Genomic DNA, 20,962 nt, shown 5'->3' on the forward strand with positions numbered 1-20,962 from the left:
AGCACCAACCGGTGCTATAGCACCTGTAGTGAAAATTCTGGTGGTGCTATCATAGCCAATAGCACCACAAAAAATAATGTTCCATTTCAACTATGAAATGTAACCATAACCTCCTAAAGACCTGAAACCTGAATAACCTGCTCAGCGTGCCGGTGGCGCAGTCATGGCCTGTCCCCGAGGGTACAAGAGGACAGCGCTCGCAGATCTCTGTGCCATTTTTCTTTCAAGACTGACTGACCTGACTGGAGAGCCTTGTTCAGATAAATACTTGTTACTTCTATCTGCTATATATTTTGCATTTATTGTGTTTTTACACAAATCATATGTGATATTAAAATAATCGCTGTAATAGTTTTTTCTATTAACGCATATTTTGTGCACTACAGTCTGTTGCTTGGTATGTCCCACTGCGACCCCAACCCCAGCCCTAAAAACCTAACCTCCAACCCAATACCTAACCCTAAACTTAACCATTAAAAATCCTCTGATGCCCTCAGGACACTTTCTAGTGGATATTCCTTTGTGCTGCCCGCACAGAAGTGAGCAAGAGAGCTGGTTTCGGGTCAACCAGTTTGATTTTGTGTGAAAACAAGTGAGGTACACTGCCTCGGTTGAAATGTCAGTGAGTGAAGTTTTTTCAGTTTGCGCATAATTCCGCAGGTGCCTAGTTTGCTTATGCGTTAATCCGGCCCTGCCTTCCCCAAGAAGCAGTGCCAGGATTCTGAGGGGATCCTCGAGCGTGCCTATTCTTGGCAATTATAATAGGATCCTGGTAGTGCCATTTGCTGAGGTCCCTTTCTGAGAACCACAGGCCCTCACCACACCAGCTGGATGAGCTGTGCCTGGTTAACAGGAACCTGCACCGTGTGTCCAAGCTGAACATGCAGGCTGTGGGTAGGAACCTGCACCGTGTGTCCAAGCTGAACATGCAGGCTGTGGGTAGGAACCTGGCTGTGCTGGTAGCTGCACGTAAGCAGCTTTGGCTTTCCAAATGTTTGGTTATGAATAGTTCTGTTTCATAAAAGCTGTCATACATTTTGAGAATTTTCATATTTGTTCCAGTTGGTACGATACCACTGTAGCGAAATATATTAAATATATTACAACACATATATTAACCTCATAATGTATTAGGCTAATATATTATAAAATACCAGCAATGGTATCAGGGGGAACACGGCTGGCTTGCAGACCACAAACAAAAACAAATAACAGTATAACAATCTCCAATCCGCAGTCCCATGCACGAAAGTGTGCTCTTCAATCTGCAGGGGGGTGCTCTGTTTATGTGGGCTGGCTCCGTGGCTACAGCCCCTGGCTCCTTACTCCTCCTCTATGAACACAAAACAGCAAGTAACAAAAATAAACAAACGCTCTGGCCGGTGATTACATTCTCAGCACAAGGCGGCGTACTGACGTAGCTGCTTCTCTTTTGTACCGACAAACCCCTCCCTGCAATCAACCCGTCGCCATGGTTTCTCCAATAGAGGGCCGTCCCGCAGCTGATTGCAATAGAGTCGTTCCGGGTACTCGCAACTACGCACCCCTCCTAATATGGTTACCTTCCGGTTTCCACCTACCATCAAGGTGGCCCATCTAGGAGGCAGCATACCACCATCCTTACACAGCGCCCTTTCTGGTTGTGAGGGAGATTTACAACATTGATCTTTTCTCTCTTTATCACAGTCATATATACAGGTTTTAGTTAACAATTTCATCCCCCTTGACTTTCGCTTTATGTAAAAAAAAAAAAAAAAATGCAGTTTCACGATTTTATTTTAAACATTAAAACATTAGATCAAACATTAGGTATGGTAATAATGACAAAACTCATACCTCTACTAAGTGTGATTTAGTATTATTAAGTTGGACTAATTTAGAGAAAAGCATAACCTAAGTGCACACAGATTTTGCATTTCTGTGAGAATCATGTGTAGTGTGCTAGGAGGCTGTGTGGTCCGATGGTTAAAGAAAAGGGCTCGTAAGCAGGAGGTCCCGGTTCAAATTCTGGTTCACTCACTGTGTGACGTTGAGCCAGTCACTTAACCTCCTTGTGCTCTCTTTCGGGTGAGACATTGTTGTAAGTCACTCTGCAGAGACACACCCTAGTCTCTGTAATAATAATTTGCCACCAAAACATTATTTTGTATTGTGAATTGTTGCTAGACCGTGATCATGGATGTAAGTAAAAGAGATAATTTACCATAAAATTCCGGAGGGCCCAGCACCGTTGTCACTGGAGGAGGAGCTTGCACCGCTGTTGCCACTGCCAGCATGTCTGCTGCCAGGGTTGCCTTTGCTAGAGGAGCCAGCCTTGCCGCTGTCAGCATTTCCGCTGACAGCATTGCCACAGCCAGCGTTGCCACTGGCAGCATTTCCACTGCCAGAATTGCCCCTGTCAGAGGAGCCAGCTTGTTCGCTGTCAGCATTGCCGCTGCCAGTGTTGCTACTGCTGGCGACACGTCCAGAGGAGGCAGCATTTACGCTGCCAGAGTGTACCACACCCACTGTCGGTCTTTTTGCTGCCAGCATTGCCAAGAGAAGAGGGTCTCGCACCGTGGCCGACCGTGGGCCCATTAGTACCACCATTCAGATACCAGGACCCAGACTGAGACTTTGGGGCCTTTTAAGCGGAGAGGTGGATGTTAAGGCCATGTGTGCTACGCACAAGGGGGGAAGATATAAGAACATAAGAAAGTTTACAAACGAGAGGAGGCCATTCGGCCCATCTTGCTCGTTTGGTTGTTAGTAGCTTATTGATCCCAGAATCTCATCAAGCAGTTTCTTGAAGGATCCCAGGGTGTCAGCTTCAACAACATCTCTGTGTAAAAAAGTGCCTCCTATTTTCTGTTCTGAATGCCCCTTTATCTAATCTCCATTTGTGACCCCTGGTCCTTGTTTCTTTTTTTCAGGTCAAAAAAGTCCCATGGGTCGACACTGTCTATACCTTTTAGGATTTTGAATGTTTAAATCAGATCACCATGTAGTCTTCTTTGTTCAAGACTGAATAGATTCAATTGCGTTAGCCTGTCTGCATACAATATGCCTTTTAAACCCGGGATAATTCTGGTCGCTCTTCTTTGCACTCTTTCTAGAGCAGCAATATATTTTTATTAACGAGGTGACTAGAACTGAACACAATATTCTAGGTGAGGTCTTACTAATGCATTGTAAAGTTTTAATATTACTTCCCTTGATTTAAATTCAACACTTCTCACAATATAGCCGAGCATCTTGTTGGCCTTTTTTATAGCTTCCCCACACTGTCTAGATGAAGACATTTCTGAGTCAACATAAACTCCCAGGTCTTTTTCATAGATTCCTTCTTCGGAGTTACACCCCGCTCCTGTGCGTATTTAGTTTTGTGTTGTATTTGCATTGTATTATTATTATATGATTTAAATGTATTTTATTTGCACAGTTGTTTTAGGTTGGCAGGGAAGGGTTAATTGCCTCCCCTGCCAAATCACTTCACATGTAGAATGTGCCTGAGCACAACTGAATGATTCAACAAGTTATTGAGCTCAGGCACAGCTGCATAAAAAAGGCAGGAACCTCTCAGTCTGGGTTGGGTGTTGTTCAGAGGAGGAACGTAAGTTAAGAGAAACAAATAACAATTGCTACTCGTGCTGGCTTTACATCAGCACAATACTTGTTCATTGTGTTCACTTATTGTCTGTTTGTTTTGGCCATCGTGCCATTTCTTTTGTATAACTGTGTGCAACCGTGCTTCACTTCACAGTACAGTGTCTGTCTCTTCCTGGTCTGACGTCACATACAAGCCATCCTGGTCACAGTGAGTGCTATAGTGCTCGTGGTGCAAATACAGTTTAATTGTGACACAAGTGCAGTGTTGTCTGGGTTTGGTGCTGGCCTTTAGTGACAGCTCCGGACCATGTTAGCTGTCTAATAACAACAAAAAAACAAACACTCACGATTACAATATGGGTCTCCTTCTGGTTTAGCGTTAACCATAACAAAGGAACAGATCACCTCGCTACATCCCCTTATATACCGTCAATCATGACCCCTTGGGTTAACGATTGCAACAGCTTCTCCAATCCACGGCTGCCACATCATTTCCCTTCCGGGTCAATGATTTAGTGTACCGTAGCTCCACCCCCTTTTTAGATGGCCGACTTCTGCCTAACCCTGGGAATGAATTGTCTGGCCATCCAGTCCAAGGCATTCTGTTCCCTTTACACAGCACCCTCACAGGTCGGGAGGGAGATTAATCACCAATAACACCGTGTAACAATTTTTTTTTTTGATTGGTTCCTGGGTAGTAAGTGTTATTTCCTAATTGCTTATGCCTCAAAAGTATAGAAAATGGCCATTATTCCCCACAAACTTTGCTTTTGTGACCAGGACATTGATATTTTGAAATTTACCTATTTTCAATGAGAAAACGGGCGAATTTGTGTCTTTTCGTTCACATAAAGTCAGAAAAAAACAACATATGAATCCAAATTAACATGTATTTATACTAAAGTAATACAAAAATGACTACAAAAGATTTAGAAGTGAGTAGTTTTTTGAGATTTACGATTATACTGTAAATCACTTTCACGAATCAGCCCCCAAATGTAGCCTCCCATCAAGTTCTCGTTATACTGTCCTTGGTAGCGGCGTTCAAAGTCCAGTATATCCTGATGGAAGCGCTCGCCTTGCTCCTCCGAGTATGCTCCCATGTTCTCCTTGAATTTATCAAGATGAGCATCAAGGATATGGACTTTGAGAGACATCCTACAGCCCATTGTGCCGTAGTTCTTCACCAGAGTCTCAACCAGCTCCACATAGTTTTCGGCCTTGTGATTGCCCAGGAAGCCCCGAACCACTGCGACAAAGCTGTTCCAAGCCGTTTTCTCCTTACTAGTGAGCTTCTTGGGGAATTCATTGCACTCCAGGATCTTCTTTATCTGTGGTCCGACGAAGACACCGGCTTTGACCTTTGCCTCAGACAGCTTAGGGAAGAAGTCTTGAAGGTACTTGAAGGTTGCCGACTCCTTATCTAGAGCTCTGACTAATTGTTTCATAAGGCCCAATTTGATGTGCAGTGGTGGCATCAGCACCTTCTGGGGGTCCCAGCCGTACTCATCATACTTCAAGGCGTCCAGCAAGGTCTTGATGCTGTTGTAATCCTCTTTGAGGTGCACCGAGTGAGCCAGGGGAAGAGACGGGTACTTTTGTGGGGAATAATAGCCATTTTCTATACTTTTGAGGCATAAGCAATTAGGAAATAACACTTACTACCCAGGAACAAAAATTGTGTTACATAGTGTAATCATTCTGTGTCTGTCACAGTGTGTTACATCAGCAAGCAAAGGTTTTAGAACAGGTGGTGTTAATTGGTGTCAGCTTTTTTGATGATTTTTATACATACATACATTTTGATACAATTACAACTTTAAAGTACTTTAACAAGGAGCTAAATAACTACTATGGGGTAATGCGACACTTGGCAAAGTATACATTCTGTTGTATGTACTATGAGAAAATATGTTAATGAAAAGAGCCGCAGTATAATAATTTAAATATTTATTGCTTCTTCTTAGTGAGATCTCTATTGCGAGAGTTGTGTGACATTTTTTCAAATAAATAGCGGGAGTTGACTTGTGGTTTGCCCGAAGGATAATGCCTATACATGCAAGGGTGCAAGAACCAAAATATCTGTACAATGCATTCTGTTCCGTCTTCATTTTACCTATTTTAATACTGTTATATATACAGTGACTATAGAAAGTCTACACCCCCTTGAACTTTTTGAGTTTTGAGTTTCATGCATTTAAATGAGGATTTTTTTCCACTTATCTACACACCATACTCCACACTGTTAAGGGGAAAAAAAGTTTTTATTGAGAAAAAAATTATATATTAAAAATACAAAACTGAAAGATCATAATAGGATAAGTCTCCACCCCACTGAGTTAATACTTGGTGGAAGCACCTTTGTCAGCAATTACAGCTGTGAGTCTGTTGGGATAGGTCTCTACCAAATTTGCACACCTAGATTTGGCAATATTTGACCATTCTTCTTTACAAAACTGTTGAAGCTCTGTAAAGTTCCTTGGGGAGCGTTGATGGACAGCAATCTTCAAGTCATGCCACAAATTTTTGATTGGATTTAGGTCAGGGCTCTGACTGGGCCACCCAAGGACATTTACCTTTTTGTTCCTTAGCTACTCCAGTGTAGCTTTGGCTGTGTGCTTTGGGTTGTTGTCATGCTGAAAGGTGAACTTCCATCCCAGTTTCAGCTTTCTTGCAGAGAGCAGCAGGTTTTCATCAAGGACTTCTCTGTAATAATAACAATAAACTTTATTTTGTATAGCTTGGGATATTGTTGTCACATGCACACCAGTCTTGGACATAAAAGCCTGTAGCTCTTGCCATTGGCCTCTTGGTAGCCTCTCTGATCAGTCTCCTTCTTGCTCGGTCATCCAGTTTGGAGGGATGGCCTGATCTAGGCAGGGTCTTGGTGGTGCCATACACCTTCCACTTCTTAATAATCGTCTTGACTGTGCTCCAAGGGATATTCAAGTCATTTTGATATTTTTTTATACCCATCCCCTGATCTGTGCCTTTTAAGAACTTTGTCCCAGAGTTCTTTTGAATGCGCCTTGGTGCTCATGGTTGAGTCTTTGCTTTGAAATGCACTACCCAGTAGAGGGAACCTATAGGAACTGCTGAATTTATCCTGAAATCATGTGAATAACTACAATTTAACACAGGTGTTTAGGGAGGTTGTGTGGTCCAGTGGTTAAAGAAAAGGGCTTGGAGGTACCCGGTTCAAATCCCACCTCAGCCACTGACTCATTGTGTGACCCTGAGCAAGTCACTTACCCTCCTTGCGCTCCGTCTTTCGGGTGAGATGTAATTGTAAGTGACTCTGCAGCTGATGCATAGTTCACACACCCTACTCTGTAAGTCGCCTTGGATAAAGGCATCTGCTAAAATAAATAAATAAACTTAACTTGGTGTGTGATTTTGAAGGTGATTGGTTACACCTGAGCTAATTTAGGATTGCTATTACAAGGGGGGTGGACACTTATCCAACCAAGCTATTTCAGTTTTTATTTTTAATTAATTTTCTATAAATGTCTAGAATATTTTTTTCACTTGGAAGTTGTGGGGTAGGATGTGTAGATAAATGAAAATATATATATATATATATATTTTAATGCATTTAATTCCAGGCTATAATGCAACAAAAGGTAAACATTTTGAAAGGGGGTGTAGACTTTCTATAGTCACTGTATATATGTATGTGAGAGGCAGTTTAATCCCATCAGATTCTTTAGTTGGGCCCCCAGCTTTACCCCTAAATAAAAAATGTGTTTCTGTCAAAAAGTTTTTCATAATCATGCAGTAGCCCCTCGCTAAACTGTACATTGTTGTACAATGCAAATAAAATATTTTAAATTAAAACTAAATGATTTTAGCATTTTTAAAATATATATATATATTTTATTGTTAATATCTTGGCAGCCCAGACAGTTTTCACAAAATAGATCATGGTGCTGCATTGACAAGTAATGATACTTACAGGAGGACAGTCAATTCTCGTTAATACGAATTTCAAAGGACCAGCAACACAATTTGCATTATACCACTGACATAAAGATGGCTGTGAGTGGGCGTGGGTGGTGACATCAGCATCCAGGAAGCAGTACACACCAGACTGAATGTACGGGGAAAACGACCACAGTCGTATATTTATTTAAATAATAAAACAAACAGTTTAAACCAACACTAAATACAGAACACAGAAGAAAAGGGCACATGGGCCAAAACAAAACCGGCACAGACAATTAGTCTTTCTTAAATATAACGAGTACCTCTTGGGATCTCTCCTTGGTAGCATTCATATTTGTTCTTGCTTGTCTCTCGCTCTCTAACCCCTCAGAAACTCCTCAGAAACTCTCCACCTAATGAGCCTGGAGTGTGTCTGTTGTATTATATGGCTGGAGCCTTAATTATCCATGAATTCAATAATTACCTTAAGGCTCCAGCCACATTCCCACAAGATTTCTTGGGACGGGGATCTAACCCCATCCACGGCAACTATACTTTATGAAACTGGCTTTTTTGTCGGTCTCAAATAATAAATAATAATGACAGATGGTTTCCATCCACCCGCACACAAATACATATAATAACAATACTACTACTACTACTACTACTAATACAAATAACAACAATATAACACAAATAATAATAATAAAAGGTCATTCCACCACTGTGGGGCGAGGGTGAAGGAGCGGGCTCTGGAGGCAGGGGAGCGTAGAGGAGGTACAGCCAGTCTTCTAGTGCAGGAGGAGCAGGAGAGGTTGAGTGGGGGTGTAGGGAGAGATTAGGGTCTGGAGGTAGCTGGGTGCAGTCTGGTCAAGGCATCTGTAGGCGAGTACAAGAGTCTTGAACTGGATGCGAGCGGTGATCGGAAGCCAGTGGAGTGAGCGGAGCAGTGGAGTTGTGTGGGAGAAGCGAGGCAGAGAGAACACCAGGCAAGGAGCGGAGTTTTGGATGAGCTGGAGCGGACGGGTGGCAGATGCAGGGAGGCCAGCCAGGAGGGAGTTGCAGTAGTCTAGGCGGGAGAGTACTAGGGCCTGGACCAGGAGGTTGGTTGCGTAGTTGGTGAGGAAGGGTCGGATTCTTCGTATGTTGCTCAGGAAGTAAGTGCGTATTGGAATAATGGGAATAAGAGAGACGGGTCCAGGGTGACTCCAAGGTTCTTAGCGGAGGAAGAGGGAGAGAGTGTGGTAGATTCCAGAGGAATGGAGATAGAGAGATCAGAGGAGGAGGAGGAGGAGGGAAAGAAAATGAGGTCAGATTTAGAGAGGTTGAGTTTGAGGTGATGCGAGTGGATCCAGGAGGAGATAGCAGACAGACAGGTAGAGATACGGGAGGGGATGGTAGAGTCAGAGGTGGGGAAGGAGAGGAAAATCTGAGCATCATCAGCATAGAAATGGTATGTCTTCTCAGTATTAGTATTAAAATAGTTCTTTACTATAAGTTGTTTTAGTAAGCTTCTATATTTAGTAATCAGAATTATCTAAAAAAAAAAAAAAAAAAGTATTGACGAGCATTACAGATACAGATATTGATTCTGAAAGATTCTATTCTGAGTGGTTGTGACAGAGAGCGAATGAATCCTAGTCAACAATATCCCTCCCGATCTGTGAGGGCGCTGTTTAACAGGAACAGGGTTCAGGGTTGAGGGTTGGTCCGGCAGTTCATTCCAGGGTCAGTCGGAAGCCAGCCAACCAGGAAAGGGGCGGAGTCACAATGCCCGAAGTAATCGCCCTAAAGCAGTATGCGATGTGTCAGTCATGGATTGGAGGAGACGTGACTGGACTAGCTATTGCAGGGTGCGTGACTAAGGGTATAATTGGGAAAGTGACGATGTAATCTGTTCCTTTGATGTGGTTAAAGCTAGGACTGAGAAAGGAAACAACCTATTAGTACTCGTGAGTGAAGTGTTTGTCTTGTTTGTAACTGTATTTGTCTTTGCCAGACAGCTAATACAAACCCGGGAGCTGCCACTTCAAGCCAGCGCTAAAACCAGGACTGCACTGCACCTGTACTTACAATACTGTTCAATCACTGCACCTGCACCTAGAGCATGCACTGTCCGGAGACGTGTCTGTATCTGTGTTGTGTGTCTGTGTTTTGTATTACTGTTTTGGAACTGAAACCCCTTGGTTCATATGCTGGCAATACCCTTAGTTGGGCAGAGCCACCATTCTTATTTCAATGGTCAAGCTGACCAAAAAGAAAATAAAAGCACTGTTTGAACTGTGAACTTTGTGTCTGTCATTGTCTAGCACATCTGCATCACCACTACACCTGTGCACTGCAAACCACTCGTTCACAGTGGTGTATAGGGTACTGGCGTTTGCACTACACCTTGCGACGTGGTCAAAATTTTGCCCTTTATAATTTGTATCTGTGACGAAGTGCCCGCCCCTGTGTGTATTTTCTGTTTATATGTTACGTGTTGTGTGTAAATGTTGGTGTATAGCGATGGCTGCACGGGATATAAATGGGTGTGTGCAGCACGAGTATTTAAAATGTATAGTTGTATTTAGGCACAAGGATTGCACATCACTTCACGTGCAGATAAAATGTGTATAATGTGTGTCACGGGATTGCACTTAATTAATTCACGTGCAGTTGTACCGAGATTCCAATTGAATGATTGACTAGCAATCGAGTCTCGGCACAACTGCATAAAAACAGCATTTTTTCACTCACTCGGGGTTGGGTGTTCGAGAGTGGAGAACGGGTGAGGAGAAGGAGGAAAGTAGTCAAGGAAAGTAAATTAAACTAAAATAACCATTTATTTCACTCACCGTGTTTGTTTGTCTCCGTGCACCGTTTACTGTTTAGTCCGTCTTGTTTATATATTTATTTTTGGCATAAGTGTCGTGTCCTGTTTTCTGTTCTGTCTGTTTAAACCTTTTATTTCGTTTAATAAACGCTGAGTGCCACCATTGCACTCAGCATTACTCATCACCACCGTCTGTCTGTGTATTCCTTTCTGGTCTGACGCCACCCACTCCGGCCGTCTTTGTGACAGTATCCTATCTTTTCTTAAAAAGCACTGCTTTTGTGTTAACACAGTTACTTTGGCATGCTTATTTAATGCTTGTCTGTATTTTGTTAAATCCAATGACCAGAAAAAGAGGAAATAATGATTTGTAATATATAAAAAAAACAATATTTAAATATAAAAAAATAAATACTGTTTTATATTTTTATTAAAAGCGAAGCATATAATACATTATAATAAATTATTTTTATAGACAAATGAGACGGCAAGGGTTTGAACTTCATTTTTTATTTCAAAGTTAATTTACAAGATCTTAGATTGTAAAAGCTTCAGTTTTATCTCTCCAACTTGCTGTTACTTATTGGTGGTCATGCCCTAAAATAATAAGAAAAATCATTATTAAAACATAAAAAAAGCATTTGTTTTCTAAATTTACTTTTAAAGTGCAACAAGTAAAGTACTTCTTTCTGGGTGGGATATTGGTCTTGATTTTCCCCCAAAGAAAATAGTTTCAGCAATGATGACTGACAAGACTGGATCCAGTGTGATAACTTTTTTGGTCGCTCCCCTAGGTATTCTTGAAAAATGTATCACATTTTGGGGATTGACTGCACTTTTGAGAAGGCCTTTTTATTAAAGTACTTTGCTTATATTAATGAAGAGGATTAACTGTTCAGTGTTATCAAGATACTTGGTAAACAATGGGCAATACAAGCCCCACCCATAGTCATCCTTTGTAATAACTGGTGTCCCAATGCTTTTAGTGGAGCTGTGTAAAGCTGTTTTTAATATTGTTTAAGGTTAAACTTACTTTTACAGATGCCTCCTAGCAGTAGTCAGAGCTGGAAGTGTCCCCTTTGCAAGTGCCCCCTGACCCCTCTGTGTTGCACGTGCGAGTGCGGGTGCGCTTTCTGCTGCTACATTGAGACCAGGCAGACCAGCAACCCCAGTTTCCTTCGGGGGTGGTACTTTGAAAAACATCTGCAAATAAATCAAGGTTTTTATTTACATTTACCCAAATTTCTGAAAGGCATCACTATAAAGAATGAGAGTTCCGGATGAAAACAGGTATAGACATATGAAAAGAGCAAAACTACAAAAAAAGCATAACATGATACCATGAGAAATTCACAGTGTAAAAAATGGAATTAAACAGGGTGAAAGGCTATTTAACAAGCTACTGACCCAAATTGTCAGTCCCTCCATCATACAACTCTGAGGAAAGAGGTACCGTCAACCAACCACAATAACCTGATTTCTCTACATGGGCAACTCCGGTCTTGGAGGGTAATTCTACAGTAGGTTTAAATAGAGGTTTAATTTGTTCAATTAAATGTCATGAATGACCAGTTTGTTAAGACTGAGGGTGGAACGAGTGTCAGATTTCAATTTGTTTTTAATTATCATGTGCACTGAATATTTAACTTTTCACTGTTATTATTATGAATGTGTTTTGGATTTTTAATATTATTGTGTGTATCACTAAGTTATTTTCTTATTTTTATTATCACTGTGTCTTTTGCTTTTATTTTGTTCACTAACTGCTGATTTATGATGCTTGAGCACCAACACCTGATACAGATTGAGATTGCTGACGCCCGACTCTCACATTAACTATCACAGGTGTTTTCACCTGCCCTAATCTACCCTTCACAGACAATAAAAATAGGCCTTTGACTCACAGGAACAGAGAGAAAAACAAACGAACGGTGCTAAGGGAAGAGGAATATAGACCAGCAAGATCGACCCGCGTACTAGTGGATCACACACCTTTAAAGACCAGGAGTACGAGAGTACGAGAGAGGAGCACGGAGATTGGAAGAGACACAATCAAGGCAGCAACGGGAAGTACCTTACAGGAAGAGCTGTGTGTATCTGTGCTCATGTTTGGCTGCAGAAGATGCTGACGGGTGTCTATTTTCACGTACTCTGTAATACTGTGGCTGCCGTATCCTCTTCTGAGATAAACTGGGTTGGAATGACTAGAGTAAGCTGAGACTGTGTTTCTATATTTTTGATAGACAAATATTGACTATCGAGTGAGCCAGTATTGGGACTGAAATCTAATCTTATAACCAGTTGTGCTGAATAATTACTCTGTTGCTTTGTTGCGCCAGAGCCCAGTTGTGTTATCAGCAGAAGCTTTATCACTGCCGCATGGGAGAATCTGTGAGCCTTCCTGGAGGCAAGAGGGAGTTGATGCTGAATATGGACTTTTGTTTCTAAGCAACCTGCAAACACATTTGCAATCAGTTGGAACCTCCACCCCCCCCACACCCCACACTCCGCACACCCCCTATAAAGATTTACAGAATTAAGATAGAGACTCGTGAGACCGAAATTGACTTTTTTTGTTTTTCTTTTGGCGAAAGATATAGCCAGTTGCACTTGACTATGCAGCAGTTGCATTTACAATTGTTAGATTTATATCTGTTTTCAGCACATTTTGATGAATTCTTTTTAATTGCTAAACCCCAGCTATTAAAGGATTATTGAATAATGTGTTTTAAAAATGTTGCTAATTTAGACTATTCTGTGTTTAACCAGATACAGAAAGGATATTGTATGCTGTGACCTATGAAATGCCACTGTTTAAAGAAACTGGTGTATCAAATCTATTTACAACTACCTTGTGTTGTGTGGTCCTGGGATCAAAAAGAACCTGCAAAGAGGGATCTGAATGAAAGTGTTACCAAGTACTAGATTCCTAATTAACTCGTACTTTTCACGAAGTGGTGTAGTTTGGCTACCTATTGTAATTAGAATAAATATACTTGCCCACTATTTACCTGTCTATCGTGACAAACAATTAAGAACATGGTTAGGAAGGGCCAGAGTTGCCCATTCCTGCTGTACACTGCAGCCAATATTATTATTATTATTATTATTATTATTATTATTATTATTATTTATCATTGCCAGTATGAAGTTTATTTCTCTGCCTAAGTTTTGCAACATCAGTTTGTATACTAAGGATGTAATTATGAGCCTATTTCTGCATGGCTGGTTTATAAATGTCAGCATTTTAAATATGTAGAAATAGAAGAATTTATAAGTGTTCAGCGAAACTGTAGAACTAGATTTATTCCATGAAATGTGCAACTACTTACCTTTTAAGTCAGTCTTTTTTAAAGTCTGGCAGGCAAGACCTTCATAATTTATGGGGCAAAGACAGATGCATTTCCCATCCAGCAGTGTTACTGTGCCACCATTTTGGCATGGCTTGCACTTGCACACATTGTACTCCGCGATGTAATCATTAAGGGCTCTCTCCATATTTTCTTTCTTTATGTTTGCATGTTGCATTGTCACTGGCACTAATGTATATATTGGAGTTGGCTGAAGAAAGAGAATACACAGTATGATTCACAAAGGGCGCACCAACTTCATTACCGTCACTTTAAATGTTCCATAACTTGTAAAATGGTCCAACGTTGATAGCAATGCACAGTTGGATGTATAGAGAGATTTCACAGCAAACCCACACCACTAAACATTAAATGTGTGATCATCACAACCATTGTTCTCCACAAAATCCTCTACAGAAAACACCTCCTTTGTTTATATAGGTATAGTATGATTTGATAAACATGTAATTACAACTAACCCTAACCCTCACCTTAAAAGTCTGATTGTGTCTCGGCTAAAACATACATTTCCACTTGTTTGAGATTTCAGTGCAACGCTCGGTTTATTGTGTTGCACTAAAGAAATCAGCCCTGTGTTAGGCCTTTCATCAATATAAACAAGCTTGTTTATTGCTGTGAACAGGCTGGCTTGTGTGGTGACGTCAGGCCAAGAAATGCAGGACACTGAATGATGGGTGAATGTGCTGGTGCGCCGATTTATTGTAAAATAAATTTTTAAAAAATTTGAACAAAACAAATACCAAACAAACAAAATGGCACATTGGCCAAAATAAATAGACATAGAAACAGTGGACAAAACAAGTATCGTGCAGGTCCTCCCACATGAGTAGCAATTGTTATATTTATAATTCTAATTCTTTCTCCTGACTCTCTCTCTCTCTGCATAGCCCACATTATACCCTGTGCACCAATATACATCCACACCAACAATAACACCCCACATAAAATACATAAATACGCACAGGGACAGGGCACCCCACCACAATTACATATCATGAGAGATTGTTTCTGGACAATCACTGAATAGTACCTTCCGTTACTTACTGTAGTCTCAATCAGTACAGGAGCATCCGATAATGATTTGGCCCACTCTATATAGGAAGACACATCTGCCACACCCTCCTCGTTAATCTGCTTTCTGAAGGAAGCAGCATATGCAACAGTTCCTCCATGGACTAAGGAAAGAGTGTTCTCAATCACACCATTAGTAGTCTTCGTACCTGAAATTATACAATGTTAAATATATGATCTACTACAGTATATTTGATTCCTTATCACTCCATGGGCAGCAGAAAGGATCAAAACGAAAACTACAGTAGGCTCCTAATACTTTTCTACTTTGCTATCTCTTAACACAGGGCAGCAGTGTGGAGTAGTGGTTAGGGCTCTGGACCGGAGGGTCGTGGGTTCAATCCTAGGTGGGGGACACTGCTGCTGTACCCTTGAGCAAGGTACTTTACCTAGATTGCTCCAGTAAAAAACCCAACTGTATAAATGGGTAATTGTAAGTAAAAAATAATGTTTAAAAAATAATGTAATATCTTATAACAATTGTAAGTCGCCCTGGATAAGGGCGTCTGCTAAGAAATAAATAATAATAATAATACTGTATGGCCCCTTCCTTACAGAAAGGCCTCTAGGAAACACGCAAAGGGACCTGCTACAGTACCTCACACAGGTGCCTTTCCTGGTAGGGTATATGCAGTGTATAGTTTTAAGACTTGTATCAAACACTGTTGTTAGCCAAGAAACCTTTGGTGTGCAGCTGCACCTGTTTTATACATTCATTTTCAATCTCATAACCAGCTGTTAACCAGTCATATATTTTATCAGCAATGCATGCTCATGAATAATTTAACATGTATTTCATGATGGGACTATTAGATGTTTTGAGATTCATTGAGCACAAGAGGTCTCCATGAAATTAATTCCAATAAATTAAGAACAAAAAAAATTAAATCCGACTTACCAGTTGTTCCATCTTTAGTTTTCTTGCAGAACTCGGGTTTAATATTAGTTGTGAATGTGCTCATGCTCGCTGCATTAATGTCCATTCCCAAATTAAATCCAAGGCAGTCTTGGACATCTTTAACTTCCATATCTGAAATGATTACGGAACTGTAGTTTGTATGCGTTTTGCTTAACTGATATCTTGATACCGATCCTACATAGTAAAACATGTATGCTAAAAAATTGGGCCCATTGACTCATAAAAGCATGACTCTATTGCGCTGCATTTTGCAACTAACCAAGAACTCAGAACTCTAACTATTTTCTGGTCTGACACTTCTCTACAATAAAACTTTCCATAAAGCAAATTTGTGCTACAACAGCAAGTTGCCATTCAAAACCATTACATTTAAATGGGAATCTTGGCAAGTCAGAAAGAGTTTAGATTACTTTGAACATGTTAGAAATGTTAAATATGAGGAAAACTTACTTCGTCTTTTTAATTCCTGTTTATTTATCACAAAGACAAGATCGTATTGGCCTCCTACTTTCCCAGAAACAGCATAGTGTGTACCATAGTCCTCAAAAAACCTGAAGTATTCCCCTTTCTCATACTCTACTGGTAGAAATTTTAAGTCTTCCACGAATGTGTCTGCAAGCATAAGGTCTCGGCTCCGGATTCTGAAAGTACCCAGCTGAATTCTACCTTTCACTCGCAAAAAGGATTGTGTCTAAATATAAACAAAAGTGGAAAAAAACATTGAATTGTTAGAAAGATCTTAAAAATCTAATTTGCTATATTCATTTGATTTATTATGAGATGACAATTTTAATAATTTGGTGCACACAAATGCCCAAGAGAAAAACAGGACACCTCAGTGACTTCCACATCATTTATAATATCACTTTACTGGTTTAATGCTATTCCCACTAACTCCCCAGTGACTTCTGATGTCACCATATTGCTTGTAGATTTTTAGGAGCTATGTTTGGCTCTGTCTACTCTTTTGTGACACTGCAAGACAGTGATTGGTCTAGCAATATTGTAGTGCTCCATTACTTAAATACTGTGCAAATCCACAAATAGGACAGTTAGTTTAAAAGTTAGAAAAATAATAAATGATACATAAGGTTAGACTTTGTTGAATTACATGTATTATTTAAAAATGATTTTACCTTTTTAACAGAGTATTCATTTAATGTGTTCAAGGTTTCAATCCTATTGAAATTGGCATCCAAATTGATGTCAACACTGCCATTAGCAGCACTGATGGGACCTTCTGTTGGCTTGATCTTGAATGACATCCCCACTTCAAATCCAAGAGAGGTCTCTGTCAAAATATCTTTCACCAGAGAATCTGAATTTTCATATACCTCTTTTGAGAACGATTCATCTGCAAATGTCTTTAAAGGGAACAATATATTCAACCATGCATTTTTTATGAAAACAGACAATTATTCAGACAATTTAGTCTATTTTAATGGTAAGAAATTGGGCTATATTTATAAAGCTATTCAATATAGACAATTGTGCCATTCTGTCAATGTGATCGACTGTCTTGTTTTGATTTTCTGGATAAAAGGATCTGAAATGTAAGACCAGCCTTACCTCATATAATAGAGTTGCAACATTCCAAGGTCTGCGATAATACTGCTTGGTATTTCCATCTCGAACTCTGTCACAATTTCCATTATAGTATTCATTATCAAAAGGATTACTTCTGGGCTCCATTCTAAGCACATTGACGCTATAAGAATGAGAAATTACACCTTTGTTTAATAGTGTTTTAACAAACAATATCAAGTTAAATTACATTTACAGGAGGGCCATTGATTACTGTAAATAGCTAGTGTCTAGTCTGAGCTAAAAAATATATATATATATATATATATTTATATCACTTGGATATCAACGGTATTACACCAGAGCCTAGTGCACTGTTATATAACTTCAATAAATCCACAGCAAAGATAGAAAAATAACTCCTAACTCCTAATTAATCATCCCTGTAGGGTACACAACTGCATTCTATGATTCTGTAGATATAGTTCAATTGTGGATATCACAAAAAAAGAAATTTTCAGCAGTAACTTTGCAAAGCTGCACTGTCAGGTGTCAGTTCATGCAAACCTTATTGGTTTGAAAATGATGCTTGCCGTGTCAGTGCACTGCTATGAATGATGCTTGCCGTATCAGTGCACTGCTATGAATGGTGCTTGCCGTATCAGTGCACTGCTATGAATGGTGCTTGCCGTGTCAGTGCACTGCTATGAATGGTGCTTGCCGTGTCAGTTCACTGCTATGAATGATGATTGCCGTGTCAGTGCACTGCTATGAATGGTGCTTGCCGTATCAGTGCACTGCTATGAATGGTGCTTGCCGTGTCAGTGCACTGCTATGAATGGTGCTTGCCGTGTCAGTGCACTGCTATGAATGATGCTTGCCGTGTCAGTGCACTGCTATGACCATGTTTCCTAAAGTTTACCCATATCCTGCTGTTCTTCCTAGCTCTGACACTTCAATATCACGGTTCTGACAAGGAGGCCTCTTTGGTTCCTCATCACAGTTCTCATCAGAATGATCTCCACAATCATTATCTCCATTACACTCCAGTCTCTTTTTAATACAGCGACCTAATTGTACAAATGAACAAGAGTCACAACCTCCCTCTAATACAGTAATCACTTCAGCTATTAATTGTAAAATATACAAGAGCAATTCACTTTCATTTACCTGAATCACACAAAAAATGTGTTTCTGAACACTGGGGCTCCTCGTGATCACACACAGCTTGAGTTTTGCAGGATTTACTGTCTCCTATTGGCTGAGTACAGACCAGCCCCTTAAACTGCCCAAATGTTTCAACACTCCTTGAACGAAACTGGAGCAACAGCAAAGAATAAATTGATAATTACAGTGGGAAATCATGTGCTGCAAGCATACTGGATTTAACATTTAAAATGAATATTTATGTGATTATCTCAGATAAAATGGTTATTACCACTTTACAAATACTTCCTGAATTGCAATGGGTGAGTTCTTAACTTTTCTTCTTGTATTGATTTTGGAATTTGAGTCTGTTCGCTCCACTGATACAGGTTGATGCTAGGCACACTTTTTGTGTTAGAGTGCTCTGTTAACTAGAAGTTGTAAAATGGACGTGCACAGTTGACTAAATGCTTTATTAGTTGAGAGGTTTGATATTAAGGTCCAACAGTAAGTGCGAATTGACATGTTATAAAATGTATTCAACAAACAAAACTGTCAATGAATATTGTGAGTAGTTTGTTAGAAGATATATGTATACATGACTGAATCTTTGATAACTTTAGGAAGAACTTGCCAGACCAATGCAGCTCCCCATTAAACATTTTCAACCAAAACATTTTCCATATTTAATCTAATGTGGCATTATTATGAGAGCGGTTGTTCTTGTCTTTCTCTTACCATTTTTTTCGAACATGGATCACATTCACTCCACTCTGACCAGGGGCTCATTTTACAGTCTACAGCAGCAGGGGCATTGACCTCTCTAACCGTCCTTCTCAAGGGTTTGGATTCCTGGTCATCCCTGTAACAAATTAATATTTTCAGTCATTAGATATCAGAGCGGAGCAACTTCACATCATTTTAGTTAAACCATTTTTGTGGTAACAATAACAATCATTATTTGATGCATTTACTTGGTAAAACCTACAGTATTCTGGATGTAAAGGCTTATGGTAAGCCAAACTGAACTCTATACCCACTCTGTATATTTGATGTTCAATAGTTTTGTCCAGAAAATCTGAAATCTGTGCAGCTTAGTCGCCATCAATCAGAATACATAATGTATTAGACACAGCCTGAATCATACAGGTTCTGCATTAGGGGGAGTAGGTAAAACTAAAAATACACCAGAATGCTGGTGATGAGTCATGCTAAATACAGTGCTCACCTGTTATAACACGCCTCGTTATAGTGCAGAATTGGTTATAACACGTTAGGGTCATGGCTCCCATTTGCTCCATAATGCCATTACAGTAGCCCTTTTATAGGCAGAACACAAATAGCACAGTCTTGTAATTATGGCTCCCCACTACGACGTTATAAAGGGTGAGCACTGTAAATACAGATAATTATACACACTGATAAATTACTAAATATTGTACTTATTCCAACTACAGTATGTGTAAATGGGTGTTTTTTGTATTAAACTGTATTAAGGAATGTGTTTTGTCAAGGGCTGATATTATATCCTTTTTTAATCATTCAATTCAAGGATGTAGTTTATGAAATCTTTTTTATATATAAATGAGAAATATAAATTATTGTCTTTTGCATATTCTCAGGACTCTCCTTTGCTCTTCTTTGCTGTAACGTCAAATTATTTATGTATCAAACCACAGTAAAGATGCTAACAGTATAAAACAGTTGATTTATTAAAAGATGTGTTTTTAAATAAAAGCTTTTGTGCCACAAAAATACATATTAAAGATTTTTTTTTTAAAAGATAACATTTGATTCAGCAAGGTAAATTAATGAAATCTAAAAAACTACGTACAGTCTAGAGTAATAAGTGCTTTGTAAATTAATTAAAATTGATTTTAAAAATGTGTATTTCTTTGTGCATTGATCTATACACAATATATTTCAGATTACATTGCACAATGCATTGCATTAAGGAACTTAATTTCAAAACTATTTTTTTAAAGGAGACAAATCGGTTTTAATGATTCAAAATAGATTAAAACATAACTAAATATTAAAACATAGAATAACTAACTACTCGCCAATGTTTATTAGAACTGCATCATAAAATATTAAAAATACAAATACGTACGTGTCAGGGTCCCCATAAACTAAGATACTGCTTTGCAAAATGCAAAGTGTGCAAAGAGAAACACAAAGCACTATTAGGCTTGTCATCCTTGGAATGTATTGGAAGCAAAAATGTGCTGCAGTACTTTAAAGACAGTTGCCTTTTAATTATTAACGCAAAGCAAACATTAAGATCTCCGCGCAAAAAAAAAAAAAAAGTTTAATCTGAACTTTTTGAACAAGAACTGCTTGTATTTCAAAATGTGACCTTCTGTTTATCGGTAGGCCTGTCTGTTGATATAGTTTATCTACAGCATTTGTCAACACAAAACATTTGTCAATTTTAAAGTCACAGGGCCCTACTACCCTGTAATAGCATGGAGTCGAGTTGCTTTGTGCTAATTTTATAACGTTAGAATCGTACTGTATAAAACTAGTATTTTTTTTGTAAGTGATAATGTTTGTATTCAAGACCTACAACATATTTTGTATGAATATCGTTTATAATGTATT

General features: G+C 39.4%; 1 protein-coding gene across 1 annotated transcript; it reads right to left on the bottom strand.

Moving 5' to 3' along the window:
• Positions 1-10,821: 10,821 nt before the first annotated feature.
• c9 (complement component 9) lies at positions 10,822-20,585 on the bottom strand. Its single transcript, XM_059025073.1, has 12 exons — positions 20,472-20,585; positions 19,097-19,220; positions 18,383-18,530; positions 18,135-18,282; positions 17,258-17,396; positions 16,825-17,052; positions 16,139-16,379; positions 15,668-15,799; positions 14,743-14,918; positions 13,660-13,888; positions 11,361-11,530; positions 10,822-10,924 (listed from the first exon to the last, which is right to left on the bottom strand). Exons 1-11 carry the CDS (start codon positions 20,555-20,557, stop codon positions 11,376-11,378), a joined length of 1,806 nt encoding a protein of 601 aa, XP_058881056.1. The 5' UTR covers positions 20,558-20,585; the 3' UTR covers positions 10,822-10,924; positions 11,361-11,375.
• Between the last annotated feature and the right edge of the window lie 377 nt (positions 20,586-20,962).

This window comes from Acipenser ruthenus, chromosome 1, assembly GCF_902713425.1.
Source record: "Acipenser ruthenus chromosome 1, fAciRut3.2 maternal haplotype, whole genome shotgun sequence".
Classification (NCBI taxonomy): domain Eukaryota; kingdom Metazoa; phylum Chordata; class Actinopteri; order Acipenseriformes; family Acipenseridae; genus Acipenser; species Acipenser ruthenus.